Source organism: Nicotiana attenuata, unplaced genomic scaffold (genome assembly GCF_001879085.1).
Source record: "Nicotiana attenuata strain UT unplaced genomic scaffold, NIATTr2, whole genome shotgun sequence".
NCBI classification, from domain to species: Eukaryota; Viridiplantae; Streptophyta; class Magnoliopsida; order Solanales; family Solanaceae; genus Nicotiana; species Nicotiana attenuata.
The window spans coordinates 77363-96490 of NW_017671268.1; the positions used below are offsets into that span (position 1 = coordinate 77363).

At 38.4% G+C, this 19128-nt stretch overlaps 2 protein-coding genes across 3 annotated transcripts; both read right to left on the bottom strand.

The window, feature by feature from the left end:
* Positions 1–8156: 8156 nt before the first annotated feature.
* On the bottom strand, positions 8157–10112 carry LOC109207178 (myb family transcription factor PHL7-like). The gene is made up of 6 exons (XM_019370059.1): positions 9991–10112; positions 9651–9727; positions 9127–9166; positions 8971–9028; positions 8629–8698; positions 8157–8552 (listed from the first exon to the last, which is right to left on the bottom strand). Exons 1-6 carry the CDS (start codon positions 10094–10096, stop codon positions 8157–8159), a joined length of 747 nt encoding a protein of 248 aa, XP_019225604.1. The 5' UTR covers positions 10097–10112.
* Positions 10113–11037: 925 nt separating this feature from the next.
* On the bottom strand, positions 11038–18242 carry LOC109207183 (PHD finger protein ALFIN-LIKE 1-like). Of its 2 annotated transcripts, none has more exons than XM_019370065.1 (5): positions 17991–18242; positions 15705–15737; positions 15047–15269; positions 11732–11852; positions 11038–11527 (listed from the first exon to the last, which is right to left on the bottom strand). In XM_019370065.1, the coding sequence occupies exons 1-5, from the start codon at positions 18082–18084 to the stop codon at positions 11264–11266; spliced, it is 735 nt and encodes a 244-aa protein (XP_019225610.1). In that variant the 5' UTR covers positions 18085–18242; the 3' UTR covers positions 11038–11263. The 2 variants fall into 2 exon arrangements, with proteins under 2 accessions (XP_019225610.1, XP_019225609.1); XM_019370064.1 differs by lacking the exon at positions 17991–18242 and adding an exon at positions 15872–16137.
* Positions 18243–19128: the final 886 nt, after the last annotated feature.

The window sequence follows — 19128 nt, forward strand, 5'->3', positions numbered from 1 at the left end:
TCGCATGGACCCTAGAATGTCAGCAAGCACTAGAGGAGTTGAAGCGATACTTATCGAGCCCGCCTCTGCTCCACACTCCGAAGGTAGAAAAGAAGTTGTGCTTATACTTGGCTATATCCGAAATAGCGGTAAGTGGTGTACTAGTTTGAGAAGAGCAAGGTACGGAGTTTCCTGTTTATTACGTAAGTCGAACCTTAGGAGATGCTGAAACTAGGCACCCACACTTAGAGAAACTGGCACTTGCATTAATAAGCGCATCTAGAAAGTTAAAGCCATATTTCCAGTATCACCCTATATGTGTGTTAACCACTTATCCTCTCTGAAATGTTTTGCACAAGCCCGAGTTATCGGGCCGATTGGCCAAAGGCCATTGAACTTGGCGGGTACGATATCGAATATCAACCCCGAACGGCCATTAAGTCTCAAATCTTAGCTGAATTCGTGGACGATTTTACACCAACCCTCGTACCCGAAGTGGAGAAGGTACTTCTACTAAAATCGGGTACACCATCGGGGGTATGGAACCTCTTCACGGACGGTGCTTCGAATGTGAAAGGGTCCGGGATTGGCATTGTTTTGAAGCCACCTACAGGTAACACTATTAGGCAATCAATCATAACTTCTAAGTTGACTAATAATGAGGCCGAGTATGAGGCCATGATTGCAGGTCTCGAGCTAGCTAAAAGCTTGGGGGCAGAAGTCGTGGAAGCCAAGTGCGATTCTCTGTTGGTGGTAAACCAAGTAAACAAAAGCTTCGAAGTTCGAGAGGATAGGATGCAAATATATTTGGACAAGCTATAGGTAACCTTGCATCGCTTCAAGGAATGGACTCTAGACCATGTACCTCGAGAGCAAAACAGTGAGGCAGATGCACTTGCAAACCTGGGGTCATAGGTCGAGGAAGATGATATTATCCCGGGGACTGACGTCCAATTATCGAGATCTGTGGTCGAGGAGGGTCATGCAGAGATAAATTCTACAAGTTTGACTTGGGATTGGAGGAATAAGTATATCGAATATTTGAAAAATGGAAAGCTCTCATCGGATCATAAAGATTCGAGGGCTCTATGAACCAACACTAGTAGGTTCACGTTGGATGAAGATGGAACAATATACAGAAGGACGTTTGATGGACCATTGGCGGTATGCTTAGGGTCAGGGGACACCGATTATGATCTATGAGAGATCCACGAAGGCACTTATGGAAACCACTCCGGTGCCGAGTCTTTGATTCACAAAATTGTTAGAGAGGGGTATTACTGGGATAGCATGGAAAAAGACACTAAGGAGTTTGTTAGAAAATGTGATAAATGTCAAAGGTTTGCACCGATGATTCATCAGCCCGGAGAGCAACTTCACTCAGTCCTGTCCCCATGGCCTTTCATGAAATGGGGAATGGACATTGTCGGCCCTCTACCAATGGCCCCAGGTAAAGCTAAATTCATTTTGTTTATGACTGACTACTTTTCTAAATGGGTGGAAGCACAGGCCTTCGAGAAGGTCAGAGAAAAAGAAGTTATTAACTTCATCTGGGACCACATCGTGAGTCGATTCGGGATACCTGCCGAAATCGTATGCGACAACGGCAAGAAATTCATCGACAACAAGGTAACGGAGTTCCTCGAAGCACACAAAATAAAAAGAATTTTATCAACGCCGTATCATTCGAGCGAAAACGGACAGGACGACTCGACAAACAAGACTATCATTCAAAACTTGAAGAAAAGGTTGCACGACGCTAAAGGGAAATGGAGAGAAGTTCTACCCGAAGTTCTTTGGTCATATCGAACGACATCGAAGTCCAGCACGAGGTCCACCCCGTTCTCTTTAGTATATGGCTCCGAGGCCTTGATTCTAGTCGAGGTCGGGGAACCCAGCGCCAGATTTCGACATACATCGGAGGAATAAAATCACGAGGCTATGAATACTAGCCTCGAGCTATTAGATGAAAAACGAGAAGCTGCACTTGATCGGATGGCTGCGCAGAAGCAAAGAATCGAGAGATATTATAATAGAAGGACCAACCTTCGACGCGTCGCAATCGGGGACTTAGTTCTAAAGAAAGTCACCCTCAATACTCGAGACCCGAATGAAGGGAAACTGGGCCCGAATTGGGAAGGACCATATCGAGTCATCGGAAAAGTATCCTACAAACTTGGCACGATGGGAGGCGAACAATTGCCAAACAATTGGAATGTATCACTACTGAAATGATATTATTGCTAAGGTACGACCATTCTCCCTTTTTTTGTTTGTGTTTAATACTAACTTATTGTAGGTTTCAATGGAAGACATCGAAGAGAACCCTTCTGCACGAAGATCTTAGGTTTTAAAGCACGCGTTGCACTCTTTTTCCCATAGGTCGCGTTTTATCCCAAATGGGTTTTTCCGGCGAGGTTTTTAACAAGGCAACAACTATGTGCTACCTAAGAAGAATTCAACAGTATCCAAGGCTGGGGGGCGTCGCCCTCGGAGGTTATATTTTCGAGAAAAATACTTCACGCCAAAAAGGGCCTCGATAGGAAAACTTTGTAATGGGCCAAACGGTCAGATGAACCATGTCCATGTAAAATAGTCGAGCCACGATGACAAAACATGTACGTATGTATGAATTATTCAAAGAAGCATTCTTTCTATATCAAACACTTTATGTCCCAAAGAAATTTTCTACTATACGAGCTCCATACTTGTGATTCTGTGAGAAAAGGCTCAAGGGCCAAAACGCAAATACACCTCGAAAACTCGAGGACTGTCATCGATAGTCAACACATTCAAGCCGTCTAGACTCAAATTAATAAGACTTCAAAGAGGCATCCCTCGACGCAAAGGCCAAGGCCATCATACTCGGTAACTAACATTTCGAACAAGTTCGAAATGTTATCGGGAAACAAGTCCAAAAGACACACCTGAAGGCTACGGCCGAAATAACGCGGCTCGGGGACGTCCAAATTCTGCAATAAAAACAGGCCTTCGAATTAACAGAAAAACTGGTTAAATAAAGGCTACCCTCGGCAAAATAATCAAAGGGCTTCAATAAAATCAGCCCTCGAAAAACCTTAAGAGATATCGAATTATTCAAATACAAACTTGTGATAAGGCACTAAAAACAAAGAGTTCCGATCGACACTAAACCCTCAAAAAACCCAATGGGTAAAAAATGCATGCCAAGGCATAAATAAATTTTTAATAAATCTTCTAAGCCAAAAAGGGGAAATAATAAGCCATCTCTTAGAGGCCATAATGGCCCGATCTAAAAGAGCCTAAGGGCCGATACACTTAGGGTTCAAGACCTTGTTCTCACTCGATCCGAATTCAAGGGTTCGATTATCCCGAGCCTAAATAAATGAGTATGGCTCAGGGACTCACCATTATCCGGCACGAGCCGTAAAGGTCTATGCCCCAAAGTTCGAACCTTATTCGAACTCGACCATGGTAATTTCAAAGAAACCATCTGAGATAAAATCTCGAACACACCGTTCAAAGAGTGAAATTATTACGAGAACTTTTGTAAGGCAAGAAACATCGAGAAAACATTCAAGGAAATTCTTCTTTTATATACTTGGAAAAGGATATGTACAAGAGATCAACGAAAGGTCTTACAAAAAGAAAAACACAAAAGAGAAAGAAAAATCATATCTATGCCCAAGGCTGGTCTCTCCCTCGGGAGCAGCTTCCTTTTCGGGCCCAACTTCATTATCGGACCCGCCTTGGCTGCCTTCGTCATCATCATCGTCGGAGGAGGAGACGAGAAACTTGGCATCGGCTTCGAGCGCTTTTGCTTGAGCTATCTCTTCGGAGAGGTCGAAACCTCGAGCATGGATCTCTTCGAGGGTCTTCCTCCGGGATTGACACTTGGCCAAATCATTGCTTCGTTTCTACCGATCGGAGGCTTCCTTTAGCTATATTTAAGTAGCCTCAGCATCCCTTAAGTGCACAGCAATGGTTTATCAGTCGTGACCTTCGTCTTCTCGACTTCGGCCCTGGCTTCAGCAACCTCAGCCCTGGTTGCGGCAAGTTTGGCCTCAAGCTCGTCGATCTTTTTGGCTTGGGCCAAATTTTTCTCTTTAGCACCCTGGAGCTGGGTCTCAGCCGAGGCCAGTTTGGCTAGAGCAACGTCTTTCTCCGCAGCAAGTCGATCCATATTTTCCTTCCATCGGTTGCAGTCGGCCTTACCCTGATCGACCTCCCCTCGAAGCTACCCGATCATCTCCAGTTTTTACTGCAGCTGAGACACTGAAGTGTTAGCCTCCACAGTTGGGTCAAGTAGACCATGCTCTTTCAAAATTATGATTACCTGCTTGTCTAGCTCGGCCTCATTTTTACAAGCTTTGGCCAAGTCTGCCCGAAGGTCCTTGAGCTCTTCCTCCTTTTGGCTGCAAAGGAGATTCAGGGCCTTCCCTTCATCCGAGAACTTCTTGAGCTCGGCCTTGCATTGGCTCAGCTCGGCCTTAAATCTGGTAATGGCCTACGCAGAAAAAGATATATCAGTTAGGGCGAGGGGAGAAAAAGAAATTTCAACGATAGGAGTTAATGCTTACCTAAGAGAAGAGACGGTGAGCCTCTTCGGAGAGGGTGGATGCGTCGTTGAGGTCTGCAGCATCATCAACCCCAGTAAAGCAATTCCGGAAAGGATCTTCTTCACCGGGGACTCCGCTCAGGTCAGGCGTTCGCAGAGCTCAAGCTTCCCTTATTGCCTCCTCAGAATAAGCTAGTAGAGGACATAGCCCCGAGCAAGTCGCTCGAGGCACTCTGTTCAATCCCGGGGATCTCGATACTTGTCCCCTTTGGTATGCTTGTTGAGGGCGGAGGAACAATCTCGACCTCAGGCGATTCGGGGGCTTTGCCTGCATCTTTCTTTGGAGCTTCCTCACCACGAGGCAGGGTCTCCGGTTTGGAGGGCTTGACGGCTTCAACTGGCTTCCTAGCCGGGTCACCAGCGCCGATTCTTCACCCTCGTCTTCATCTTCATCATTCAGTTAATGTATTGAGCCTATGCCCACGTGAATGAGTTTCCTCCTTTGCCTTCAAGTGGGGCCTTCGGGTTTCGAAGCCCTTTTTCTCTTATTATCTTTCCCCGATTTTGGAATCAGGGGACTTGGTCTCTTCCCCGGGCGGGGCTGGCCTCATTTCAGAGACATCTCCAATGCCTACATGAATGAAAATTAGGCATGAGTTAGATGACATCTCCAGTAAAGGGGAAAGCATTGGGAAAAGAACTAACCGTGGTGCTTGGCTTCCCATTTGCCCCTCGCCAAGTCACTCCATCGGCGCTCGTCGTACGAGGAGGTCGCAGCTAGTTTCCGGACCCAGTCTTCGAGGTCAGTGACCGCATGAGGCATCCAAGCAACAGCTGCAAGAAAGGTGAAGGCATCACACAAAGCAAAAACGGAATATAAAAGGCTACTAAAAAATAAAAATAAAATAAAATAAAATAAAAAAGACTTCACTTACGATCGGGGTTCCACTTTTCTGGGAACAACATTTTTTCCTCGGAGATGACGTCCGAGGTCCTCACTCGTACGAACTAGCTCATCCTGCCCCGGTCCTTATCCTCGTCATTGCTAGCAAAGAAGGCCTTGGTCGCCCGGCGTTGAAGCTTGATCAACCCTCGGTAAAGTTGAGGCCGATACAATCGGATAAGGTGATTAAGAGTAAAATCTAGCCCCTCGGCCTTGCTGGAGAAATAGCGAAGCATGATCACTATACGCCAAAAAGAAGGGTGGATCTGGCCGAGGGTGACCTGATACCTCTTACAGAAGTCGATCACGATTGGATCGATGGGACCCAATGTGAAGGGGTAAGTGTAAACACTCAGGAACCCCTCCACATGAGTAGTAATGCTCTCCTCGGGGTCGGGGATCTGTACCACGCCCCCAGCCACAGTCCTTCTTCACGGCCTTGAGGTGCTTCTCCGTTATCGAGCAAATATACAGGGATACATGCTCGCATCGGCCAAGGATTGCGGGGGGATTTTCAATGTTAAAGTCTTTCTTTATGACACAGGGACCGAGAATAATCTCGTGAAGGGCCGGCGCTTTATCACCGGTCGGCCGGGAAGAGGAGGAGGATGCTTTCTCTTTTTGAGGAACTGTTTTGGAGGTTTTTGCCATTGACTTGGGTTAGTATAGGCGGAAGTAGGTGGAGCTTGATGTTTTATCGGCGCTAAAAGGGATCAAGTAACAGGTAATGAGAGAGAAGAGATGAAGAGATAAAAGGAGTTTGGAGATGGTCTGAAGATTGAAGTAAAGTTTTTTTTTTCGAAATTGAACCTTATATTTATAGGCAAGCGGCGACGATTCGACGGCGCTAGTGGCCGACCACCACTGGTGAAGCATTAAATATTTTAGGGAAGCGAAACGACGGGACGTTTCGGTCACTTCGAGCGCCTACATTACGGGAATGACGTCATCATCAAGGATTCCGGAAAATCGTGGCTCAATTCGTTTCTTATCATTTTATTCTAAGAAACGCGGGAAATATTTATATACGATCAAAATCATGTGTCCCCGATTCCGTAGGCTCGAGGGGTCGCGTCGTGAAACAAGTTCAATATGGACCGGGCTCGAGCCTGATGGCAGAATACTATGCTCGAAGATCGGAGTGCTCGATGAACACCGAGGTCGAATATGACCAACCTCGAGATAATACCATTATGGTTTTATAACAAAAAGAGCGAGATTCCCGCGGTGGCCCTAAGATCACGGTGTAAATTCCGGAACGGATTTGTACTAGGTGGTTAGACAGCTGTATAATAAGATTCCCTACTACAATTAGAATTGTACCTTATTTAGGATTCCCCTACTATATAAAGGGGACCCCAATCATTTGTAACGCATGAATCATGGAGAAGAGAATATACATTTTCACTTTCTTGCCTACTGTTCATCTGAATCGCCTTATTATTATTTTATTGTTCTTGTTCATTTACCTCGAGGTCGAGGTCTGCTTACACGATTGGTTTGACTTGCCTTACTCTTAAATTTATACATTAGATTCCTTGTTTATCAATTAGTATTGGATTAAATCACATATCTTTAAAATCACAATATAAGTTTAATTGTTACTCAGATTTTAGGGTAAACAATATCCTTAAATCCACTATATAAGTTTAATTGTTACTCGAATTTTAGGGTAAACTGGGTTGGAGTAAACTCAGTATTTTCTCTGTATGTGATGCACCATCCAGTCAAATTTTACTCGAATAACTAATATAAAACTCGTGTTTAATTTCGGTTTTATTACTCAGTAAACTAACTTATTAATCAAGTCGTTGGTTTGGTTTACATCCCTAAGTAAACTTGGAAATGCTTGACTGATCGTAGTAAGACCACCCATCTATAAGTTTTCTCTATCGCTTAGATGATATCACTTCTGTTTTGTTTGTTTGGTTCACATATTAGTAATTCACTAACTATAATGTAGACATGGTATATGTGGTGAATCATAATGTAAGAATTGTTATGGTATGATTTATAATATATAGAATGTTTTCTAGGAATCACTTACCTTAAGGGTATTTTTATCTTTAAATACTTGTATTTTTAATTTACTTACATATGTATTCTTATTTCACATTCTATTATGCATAAATAAATAAATAAATACTACATAAAATCACGCATAATTTAATGTTACATAAATTAATTATGTAGGAGCTATATTATAGACTAACCAAACACAACAATAGTTATGCGGGGATAATTTTCTTAACCTCCAACCTAACATTGTGTTATTTTACGCGAGATTTTAAGCTGAGATTATTTTCTTAATCCCTCCAACCAAATGACCAAAGATAAAGTGAACAAAAAGATATAGAGAAACGAAAAATGAAAGAATGAGAATCGTAGATGCACAAACAAAAAGAAGACGAGAAGATGCAAGTATCATAATTCATCATTAAATTGGTAAGAGGTACAAAGCATATATATACTCCACCTTGAATTCTTGATGACTAAGAACAACCCCAGATGTAAATTGGTAAGAGGTACAAAGCATATATATACTCCACGTATGTTATCAAGATAATATAACGTATCACACAATAGGTGGTTTTATTTGAATACAATATTTGGCCTAACATACGTTTTTTTTTTCACTCAAACATATTAAGCCATGCCCAATACTCTTTAATTCAAGAACATATTTGACTAAGTTGATTACACAAGAGAATCATATGAAGCAAGAGTACTCCATGGTAATTCATGTGGTGAACTATAAGGATGATTTTGAGCTCCAGAAGTGAGTGATGAATATGCAACATTACTATTGTATCGATGAGACAATATTACATCTTCATGAATTAGAGTCCTTTTTCGTGCTTGACATTCAGGATCGACAGACCTTATCTCGTTTCTATCAACCTCGGAATCAGATTCGAGTTCTTTAACGTTTGATTCAGATAATTCGTCACATAGAGATGGTAATGACAAGGGTGAATATGAGTAGGACTTGCAGCTTAGCCTAGAACTTGAAGCACGAGCTTTTCGTTCTTCCATTATTCCATCTAGAAATCTTCCCTGTGCTTCAAGTTTCATCTTCAAGTTTCTTTGAACCTTTAATAGAACATTTGATCTTAAAAACTTTCGAAACATGGATAAAAACAATAATTTAGAACTTATGAAAATTTACCTCAAGATGATCGCTTAATCGCCTTCGTGCATCCATATGCATTTGTAGTGCTTCATGAAGTTGAGCGCCCCTATACACATTAACATTGAGCTTAACTTATTTACACTGACAGCAGATAATTGTTCATAATACGTGGGATTAGTAACCTGAACAATAAGGCATATTACCAGCTACAACAGGTTAAAATACACTGAGAATGTAGATATTATTTAAACTATTTGTTTATATAAGTAAAATCCATTAACATTTCATACCAAATTTTGAGCAATATTAAGGGTGAAAATAATGGTTGGAGGAAGAACTTTTTATAAGGTTTAAGGAATGAAGAAGTAATTAACTCACGCTGTGGCACTGAAATTTGGCAAAATTTCTGATATGCTTCTCCTTTCAAACTTGCCAACTATATATATGTTAGAAAATGAAAAGCCAGAAAACTAGAAAAAGTTAGTATATTACATAACTTGCATGTAGGAAATGGAAATTCTAGAAGAGACTTACTAACGGGATCTTCACGTACAAATTTTGACATCCTGTACTTCTGTTGTGATTGAAAGAGAAAATAAGAAATGAATAAATAATAAAGCAAAGAGTTGAGCTTTTGCATGCATACATGATCAGTTGAGTCTTTTGTGGAAACAGAAATATTTTTGTAAAGATTAGAATAGTAAGTTACCAAAACAGAGAAAAAGACCAAAGACATAGGCGGACCTAGCGTGTCGGGAGTGAATTCAATTAAATTCATCTTCTTAAGCATAAAACATATACATACATGTGTGCATGAAAAACTCTAAAAAATAGTAAATATTAAGTTTTGAAAGCATATTTTTCAAGAAATCAGAATAAAAGATTAAATCTTGAATTTGCCTCTGAATGCATGAACGGTAAATATTTTACCCCTAGCAAGTAGCATTATGACATGAGAAACTATAAATAATCAGAAAGAGGTGGAAAGATGTTTGGCACAAAAGATAGAAATGATATGCAATTAGGAAAGAAATGATCACAAGGGATATAAGTAAAACCTGTAGGTGGCTTTTAACATGGAAGATAGTCAGTCCCTCAATTCCCATAACCTTCAAAATTCCTTTTGGTGTTGCTCCTGCAAGCCAATTTAGTTTTTAAAAAAAGAAGAATGGGTGTGTTAGAAGGTGTTGACATATAATTAAGTAAATAAAAGTATGCTCCTACAAACAGTATGTTTAAACTTTCATATGAGATGGTCACATAGTTCATTATGATATCGAGCAGGCAAGAGGTTCTTGGTTCAAGTCTCACCGCCACACATTAGTAACATTAGTAGAAAAGGCATGCACGTGAGAGAGTGTGGCAAATACATAATTACGTAAATAAAAGGATGCTTACTTTCTGGACCTCCAAGCTGAGTAACTGCCTTCTCAAACAGGTCATGAAGTTGTTGAGTCCATTTCAGTCTCTCCTTTGATGAACAATCGGAACGATTCGAACCCATATTGGAACTCAGCAGCTCTTTGAACTTCCCAGGCATTGCAGAGGAACTATGCCAAAGCTTATAGACAAAGAAAGAAGACTTTAAGTAAAGCTGTTGTCAAGATAATGTTAACAAGTTGATGGATTCTATGTAAAAGGGTAGGTAGAATGCTGCTAATTTTCGGAATAAACCAAGCTAAGTTAAAAAGAGTCCCCAACTTCTTATACACAAGATCTTGCTTTTTATATCAAGCGGTGAAGAGAACTAAACTCATAAGCAATAACGAGCTAACAAGAATAGTAAAAATTGTCACTTCTCTATTGTAAGTATCTGAAACCTGCCTAAAGAATTGAGTTATAAGACAAAATAAGGCATACAACAGGCTAACTACAAGCCAGCTTTCATTCTCAATTTTTCAGACACCATTTACCACTCTGAATCTTGATATATTCCATCTATTTTCATCTTTTGGTTCATATTGTTAACTAAATCCAAATAGCACACCAACAACAACAATGACCCAGTAGAATCCCACAAGAAATCCAAATAGCACACCATTAATAAAAAATTAACAGACCACTTATTGACGTAATCAGGTCTTTCTCTGGAAATTATACCTGGTAAAAAGGCATGTAGTCTACATAATCCAACAGCATTCATTAGTTTATTTCCCCAAACCCCGCATGTGAGATTATACTGGGTTGTTGTTGTTTATTCAGTAACAAACTATGAAACCATCAAAATAACAAAGCACTATGTAACAACAAACATTCTTTTTTACAAATAACTATGAAACATTTAACATGATAGAGCATGTAAAGTAAATTAACAAAACTTTCTATATATTGGGATTTGGTCAACATTGTTTATTCAGTAACAAACTATGAAACCATCAAAATAACAAAGCACTATGTAACAACAAACATTCTTTTTTACAAATAACTATGAAACATTTAACATGATAGAGCATGTAAAGTAAATTAACAAACTTTCTATATATTGGGATTTGGTCAACATCCGAACATGGATCAAGGATAGAAGAGAAACTTCTTCATCCCCTTTCTGAGCATATATAAGAAAAGAAAAATTACAATAGCATATCCATTACAAATGTAATATTGCTGTACTATTCTGTTAATGGCGAAACAATAGGATTGATGCCCCCATGTCCTCTGATTCATGAGATGACTACTGTCTTGCCCGCTTCATACAAGACGGGCATTTGTATTGCTTTATACTCTCAGCTTTAGCAGGTGTTATCTTCACACACTTTCCATGGTACCACTTCTCACAGATGTCACAGCCAATCCAAAATTCATCAGCGCTGTAGTTCCCACCACAGCTTCCACAGAGTGTTTCCCCATGTTCTTCTTCATCCTCCTCGTAACTTTCATCTGCCAGCTTTTCATCTGCCAGCTTTGGGGTGCTTTTAGCCTGACCATCATTAGATCTCTGTACAAAACGGGGGGAAATGGCATTTAGCAACGAGGGAGAGAGCGAGCAAGCGCATACATAGTAGATCATGAAACTCTGAGAGAGAAACTAAAGGAACTCAATATAAGAGTACCATGGTGTTACCGATATTTTGCATTAGTAGTCCTAATACTAAGGGGACCTAACAACAAATTAACGGGAAGACTTGGATGTTTTCCCTACCTTTATGCTACCACGTGATCTGCTCCCACTATCTGCACTGGGCTTATCTTTTACAGGCTTTCTTTCTGTCACAACTTCAAAGACGGTGGGCAGATCATTCATCATGCTGAATAGACGCTTCCTGTCCAACAAGTATCGAAATAGTGTTATCAAAGGCGAAAAGCGCAAAAAAAGCTCTAAGCTCCGTTGGGGATTTAAACGCAAAGCGCAAATAAAGTGTGGGCTTTACTGAAGAAACGCACAAAAGGAGAAAAAAACAAATTTTTATGTGTAGTCCAACACTAATAATCATAAACATGAATAATAATATATGGACAAAAAAATTTGAAAACAAATTATGATAGAGTGAAATATCAATTGTTTAGTATCGCCTCTTCAGCGTTAAGCTCATTGGCAAGAAAAAGAATGCCTTAGAGACTTGATGAAGACACTGAAGCGCCTGCTAAGTGAGGAGGCGCTCAACATGTTTTGAGCCTTGCTTCAAGGCTTAAGCGCGCTTAAAGCGTGCCTTTGGCAACAGTATATTGAAAATCAGGATAACAAAAGACTTTCCAGCAGAAAAGTTACACATAAAGTATAGTTTAACCAGGCACAACTTAAAAAGGACCAAATCAAAAGGTTGTCCACAAATGACCGGTAGAGTGACTATGTCGTAATTCTTTTAACCTCTTCCAAACCTCCACACATCCACCAGAAAAGAAGATAATGGGGTGATGAAAGTGGTGAATAGGACTATAAATAAGGCAATTCAACAACTTTATCTAAAGCAATGCCCGAGAAAAAAGGATTAGATGCAATGCAAAGCAAGGGATGGAGCTATGTGCAACTTTTCCCCTCCAAGAAGAGTAAACTATGAGATTTCTAGGAAAGAGAGCGCCTTGGCAAACAGGTGATAATATCCTTAACAATTTTTTTCTCTTTATACGCAGATGCATGTTATTTATTACTAGAAATGCAATCTAGATTAGACAGAGCAAAGTGTCTAAGACTTGTTATTAGCGCCAAGAGGTTGTCCCCTAAAAAAAGTACAACCAGAAGGAAATATCAACTCAGAAAACATAATGTACTTTCTACATCTAAATCAAGGTAATCTAGTGGCTAGATAAGGCTAGACACCCTTGAACAAAGGAGCGTAAGTAGATAGCTTCAAAGGGGAGATTCTGAAGCTTTTGCATATTTAAGTTGCATAACTATAGATGTTCCTCCACTTCAGATGTCTAACATCCAAAGAAACAATTTCCAACTTTAAATAAAATGGTCAGCCTTTCAGAAATCATGGGGTAAAACCATTAAAGAGTAGATTGACATCTGAGCAAAAAAAATTAAGAACTGGCAATACACCACATCAAACGTTTACAACAGAATATAGTTTCTCAATTATGCCCAGTTCGTGAAAAGACTGTAAAGAAAAGCTTCAATGATCTAAATCACTTCAGACCACAGCTTAAGTCGGTGAACAATCTGACGGTACTCACAGAAGATAAAAGCATAGAGAAGTGTTATGCAGTAAATTGATAAGTCTATGAATGCTAGTCTTTCTGGAAAGTTGATAAGTCCATCAGGAAAATCTGGCAGATGGTTCCTGCCTGCATCTATTGGTGTGTCTGGTCAGAGGGGAATTGCAGGTGCTTTCATGGGATATCAACTCCTTCTATGGTTCTTAAGGCTAGATGTCTTCTATGGTTGTAAAGTTGGCACAATTTAGCTCCTAATGATTGTCATATTAACTTTTTGATTTTGTCAGCTCTTTAGCTCTTGCTTAGCACTTTTTGTTCATAGCTAACTGTCTTTTATGTACTCTCTTTTGTACTTCTTGCATCTTCTGGATGCCATCTATAAAATTCCCCTTCATAAAAAAAATTATGCAATAATTTGTGTACTTAATATAGAAAGTTAAGGATAGACGTCAGAACTCGTAGAACTAACTTTTAAAGGGCGGTACATGCACATGGAAGATACATGTAATCAATCCTAACTACCAAAAGGCTGTTTTGGTGAACGCTAAAATCTTCAAGAAAAAAGTTACAATCTCAATACACGACAAGCATGACAAAGATATACAACCAACAGAATGCATCCCCTCTGCCCCATCAGGAAAATCTACAACCAGATATACTCAAGAAGAATTCATCATTTGGACAAACAGAACTTGTCTCTCTTCAAGATTGAATGAAGTGGAAGGTGCAGAATAGAGACCTGATAGCACAGAGCAGCTATTTATTTTCTTAAACCGAGCACTGTTACCATTGAATGAAAGTCTTAACAATGTAGCGTATCCAACATTTCAATGTATAACTGAGAATAACCGTGCTTCTCCAGTACAGAGATTCCTCATAGCAAACGCACAATAAATGCCAAGAAATGCTATGATCAGGCCTTTCTGACACATAGCATAACATAGGCAGAATTAGACGGTACTCCAGTTTATAGGATTCAATGAAAGGTTAAAACAGCATTAGCATCGTTTCTTGATTAAGTATGGTTCAAATAACTCGTCTTCAGTGTGTTGCTAAAGGCAGATGTATTAATTATATCAGCTACAAGCATTAAAGATCCATCTTGCAAATTCACTTTCCCTATTAAGTGCCCATATCAAATACTATAGACTCCTCGGACCAAGTTCTGTTTTTTATGTTTCTCTCAGAAATCTAGACCAATTATAAGATGGATCACCATTTGAACATCGGTAGACCTTGGTGTAGTATGCTGGCTGCTTCATTAATAGTGAGAACACGTTCTCTTTCTTAAAGCTTCACCTCCATTACACAATTAAGACACTTTGGCTGCAGAAACTTTCACGAGATTCCTCTATGAAGTCATAACAAAATAAAGTCATCTTCGTTCTAATATTTTCCTTAAATGTATAAAATCCAAAAAGAGAAAATGCTCCATGATATGTACAAGGAGTTTTTCTGCCAATTTCTATCAACAAAGCCAGAGAAGTGAAAAGAATTCAAGATAATTAGATGATTCCAATGCTTACAATGGCTTATCGGGACGTTCCCCCTCGAAAATTGCCTCACTCAACCACTAAAACATTCAATTATAGCAAGTTAGCAACTTTACATACAAAGAGAAAGTTATCCCTCTTTTTCCATGAACTTCTACATGATAGCAGGAACCACGTAAGGGAAGGGACAGGAAGGTGACCATTAGTGATAAAGAACTCAGCATAGACTATATTAAGAGTTCCAAAAGTACCCCCACGCTTCACAAGAGGAACAGCAGAGGGATCCCGCATTTTCATAAAGTGTTCTCAAAATCTGTAAATGCTGATTTATCTCAATTATAATATAATAACCACCAAAAGAGTACCTTTCATTTCGGTTAAGGCGAGCTCCAAAATAGAAAGACACAGAAAGCAACCAACAATCACTGTGAACAGCAACGAGGGAAAGCCAATCTCTACGATTCATTCCATCCCTAGCAAAATTTATCCCAAGTGCTGGCTCTGGGAGCTCAGGTGGTACTTCCTCGGCAGGAAGGTTGACTTCCCAAGTTTCATTTGGATGTCCATACAGACACAAATTTTCCTTCTCTACACCCAAGCAATGACACATTTTAAAAGTCACACAAAAGAAAAAATGTCAAACAAGATAAATTTACCTTTTAAGAAAAAGGAAAAACTAAAGTCGCAACAGGTCCAGTTAAACTCTTCTTTAAACAAAGTCACTGTTCATTTCATTTTGTTCAAAATTCTCCTTGTTAACAATGTTCCTACAAATATAATCTCTCTAAGCAAAAACATATCTAAACTATTTAAATCAACAAAAAATCTTAGAAATAAACACTTTCGTAGACTAACAGAAAACGCATTGATTAGCACTAAATACTCAAAAACTAAGATTATCAGTTTTCTTTTTCACATCCAATTCTCAAAAAATTTAAATTGACAGCATGTATTACTACAATCAAAAGCCATAAACTCCACGATCTACAAGAAACCGACAAAGTAAATTCAACTAAAACTTACCTGGATCACACAGATTGTAGAATTCATCCACATCTGGAAAACAAAACCAAAAAGATTCACACTCAATTATTCAAGAAAATACCAAATTACAAACCAAATGGAAAAAAGATCGAAACTTTAATTTAAAAAAAAAAGAACATGGGTATCTATATTTATGCATGAAGTACCATAAGTTAAAGCACGAACTATGCCAGTTCTACGAGCGTTGTAATCTTTGAAGATCTCTTCTACAGTACGAGGACTTGAAGAAATTGAGGCCATTTATTAACCTCAGAAGAAAAAGAAAAAACGAAGAGAATTTTTAAGAATTTATATCTGAGATCTACGAAAAGAAGAAGGAAAAAATTACTGGGAATTGTTTAAAGAAAAAGAACAAATTGAATTGAGAAAGAGAGATGCGAGTGTTGGGAGCTTATGTTACGTGATGAGAATTAATTAATAAACATATTAAATAAAGGGGAAAAATTAGAAATCGGAGCCACATTTAGGACTATTGTTTAAATATAGCCAGCTGAAGTACATAAATAGCCCTCAAAGTATAGGTATTTATCGGGCGGGCTGGGACGGGCTGAGCGGAAAAAACCCCAACCCGTTCGGTTAGCGGGCGGGCTGGGAAACGGGCTGGGAAACGGGCTGTTGGCGGGTTGGGAAATTTTGGATTTTTTAGGGCCCGTTAGGGTTCGGGCTAAGCGGGTTCGGGCGGGCCGGGCTACAGTTTTTTTTTTCAAATTAAATTTTATTTTTCTTATTCAATGTTATTGATGGTTAAGTATTTGCAAACTTTTAAGGGTTAGAATTAAACTTTGAAGTTTAAAGTTTAAAGTTTTAAACTTGAAATTTGTATTTTAAAATTATAAAATTAAAAATTTGAAATTAGAAAGTAAGTGGCTACAAAAAATTATTTAATAACACCAATAGGCAATATGTAAGGAACAAACTCCGAAGGCTTTCATTTTATATTCTTCATACTTCAAATTAATTTGCAAGTTCTTTTTTGATTTTTTTTATTTTTGAACTTGCAAATTAAAAGTTTACAACAACTATAAAAATAAGAAATAGTACATCACATATTTTGCATCATTTTACTAAGTTCTTCCATGTCAACATGATATTCTAGGTTTCCGGCATTAGTTGAATCGGAACCATAAACCATTATATTTCCAATTTCTTGGTCCTCTTCGTCTACCTCGGCACGCCCTTGATTTCGCCGTTCTGATCTTATCCAACCTCTGAAGCACACTAGAATTTCCAAAGCGTTGCTGCCCAATGAATGACGGGTATCTCCTAGCTGCTGCCTTGCTTGGCTAAATGCGCTCTCTGATGCGACTGTTGAAATCGGCACATTTAGCACGTCTCGAGCCATGGCCGAAAGAACAGAAAATTGATTTGAGTTGTTCTTCCACCAACCCAGCGGTAAAAAATCCTTTGTGAGGGGCTCTGGTGACTTTTGCAAGTAGAATCGTAGTTCATCAATATTCTTGCTACTGATTTGTTGATGCTCTCCTAGTGTAGACCAAATCAGATAATCTTGAACACAATCATCATCATCCATAGTTGTTCCAGATGTTGAAGGATTAGTTGAAGGAATATTTGCATCTACAACCGAAGAAGCATCAACAATGTTAGCATAATAATTATATAAAGTTTGTAAATGTGTGTGTAGCTCAGAAATACAAGTGTCAATATCAGGAGTTTCAGTTGGTACAATATCCATACAAGTATATAAAGCTCTAATTAATTGGCGACACTTTATCATTTTGACAGTAGGGTTTAAAATAGCACCAATTAGGTAAATATAAGGAATTGGGTAGAAATATTTTTTAAACTTATCTAGCATAGATTCAACAACAGTAGCATATCCTTCTTTCTGCTTCAAATTATGTAGTAAAAGAGAAATTTCAGCAATATGAACTAAACAATTTGCAATAGTAGGATAATAAGCTCCAGAAAACTCAAGTGTAGCCACATAAATTTTTTGTAAAAATTGTACAACATCATGAATGACATCCCAAGTTTTAGATGTTAACAAACGGCTAGAATCGGTACAATGAGAATTAGCAACTTCAGTTATAGGCATTCTATATTTATAACAATATTTTAAGAATAAATAAGCATAATTCCACCTAGTAACTATTTCTTTAGGCATGAGTCTTGGTTTTAGTCCATAGTGTACATATTTTTTCTTAAATGCACTTAATCTAGCACTTCTATTATTTCTATATTTATGCATGAAGTACCATAATTTAAAAAAAAGAACATGGGTATCTATATTTATGCATGAAGTACCATAAGTTAAAGCACGAACTATGTCAGTTCTACGAGCGTTGTAATCTTTGAAGATCTCTTCTACAGTACCAGGACTTGAAGAAATTGAGGCCATTTATTAACCTCAGAAGAAAAAGAAAAAACGAAGAGAATTTTTAAGAATTTATATCTGAGATCTACGAAAAGAAGAAGGAGAAAATTACTGGGAATTGTTTAAAGAAAAAGAACAAATTGAATTGAGAAAGAGAGATGCGAGTGTTGGGAGCTTATGTTACGTGATGAGAATTAATTAATAAAAATATTAAATAAAGGGAAAAAATTAGAAATCGGAGCCACATTTAGGACTATTGTTTAAAATATAGCCAGCTGAAGTACATAAATATCTCTCAAAGTGGATGATCTACAAATTTTATTCTCGTCTGCCCCGCTGGCAAAATCTTTAAGTTTAACAAGTAGTGTCCCTTGTTTGACCCATGAGCAATACATTAAACTTTTGACACTAAAATTTCGTACGTGGGCAAGGATCAAAAGTTAAAGACCAGTTCAAAAAATGCCATATTTCTTTGAAAAGTAATTAAATCATTACAATTTAGAAAACGGCAAAATTTCGCTTTTTCTTCATAAGACTTTATGAAAATTATTTGTGCATCTACTATCTTTCTTGTTTGTACAGAGAAGAAGAAAAAGTAGAACTAGCATAGAACAAGCAGAGAAGAAGAAGAAGCGGGTTTTTGTTATTTTTTTAAGTTATGGTTAGTTTTTAAATACTTTGCAAATGTTGGTTATATTTCAAACAACCGTCCTAAAATGGTCATCTATAAGAATCATTCTGGTAAAACGAAATTGCTTATTATTTTTGGAAAAGGTTTAATTTCCCATATACTATTTGAAATTGTTCAATTTTGTATTCTGTTACACTTTTGGTCCATCCTATTCTTGTTATTAACGATTCATCTCGTATTAATCTATATCTATATCTATATCTATCTATATATTTATCTGTCTATATCTATACTATATTAAAAGCACGAAGGCCCTTAGCGAAATGTCGTTCGTCTTTTTTACCCTTTTGAATTGGAGTTCACACTGAACAAAATGGTCATTTAATTACTTTTCTAATATTTAGGAGTTTGAAATTAAGTAAAATTATGATTATTAG

What these genes read in the sequence shown, in the direction of transcription:
- LOC109207178 (XM_019370059.1), bottom strand. Translation starts at nt 10,096, where the DNA reads ATGGGTTCGAATCGTTCCGATTGTTCATCAAAGGAGAGACTGAAATGG. An exon ending in TGTACGTGAAGATCCCGTTA is followed by an intron (nt 9,029 to 9,126) that starts GTAAGTCTCTTC and finishes ACATATATATAG; the next exon opens with TTGGCAAGTTTGAAAGGAGA. An exon ending in GATTAAGCGATCATCTTGAG is followed by an intron (nt 8,553 to 8,628) that starts GTAAATTTTCAT and finishes GTTCTATTAAAG; the next exon opens with GTTCAAAGAAACTTGAAGAT.
- LOC109207183 (XM_019370065.1), bottom strand. Translation starts at nt 18,084, where the DNA reads ATGGCCTCAATTTCTTCAAGTCCTGGTACTGTAGAAGAGATCTTCAAA. An exon ending in CTACAATCTGTGTGATCCAG is followed by an intron (nt 15,270 to 15,704) that starts GTAAGTTTTAGT and finishes GCTTGGGTGTAG; the next exon opens with AGAAGGAAAATTTGTGTCTG. An exon ending in CGCCTTAACCGAAATGAAAG is followed by an intron (nt 11,853 to 15,046) that starts GTACTCTTTTGG and finishes CTTGTTGGACAG; the next exon opens with GAAGCGTCTATTCAGCATGA.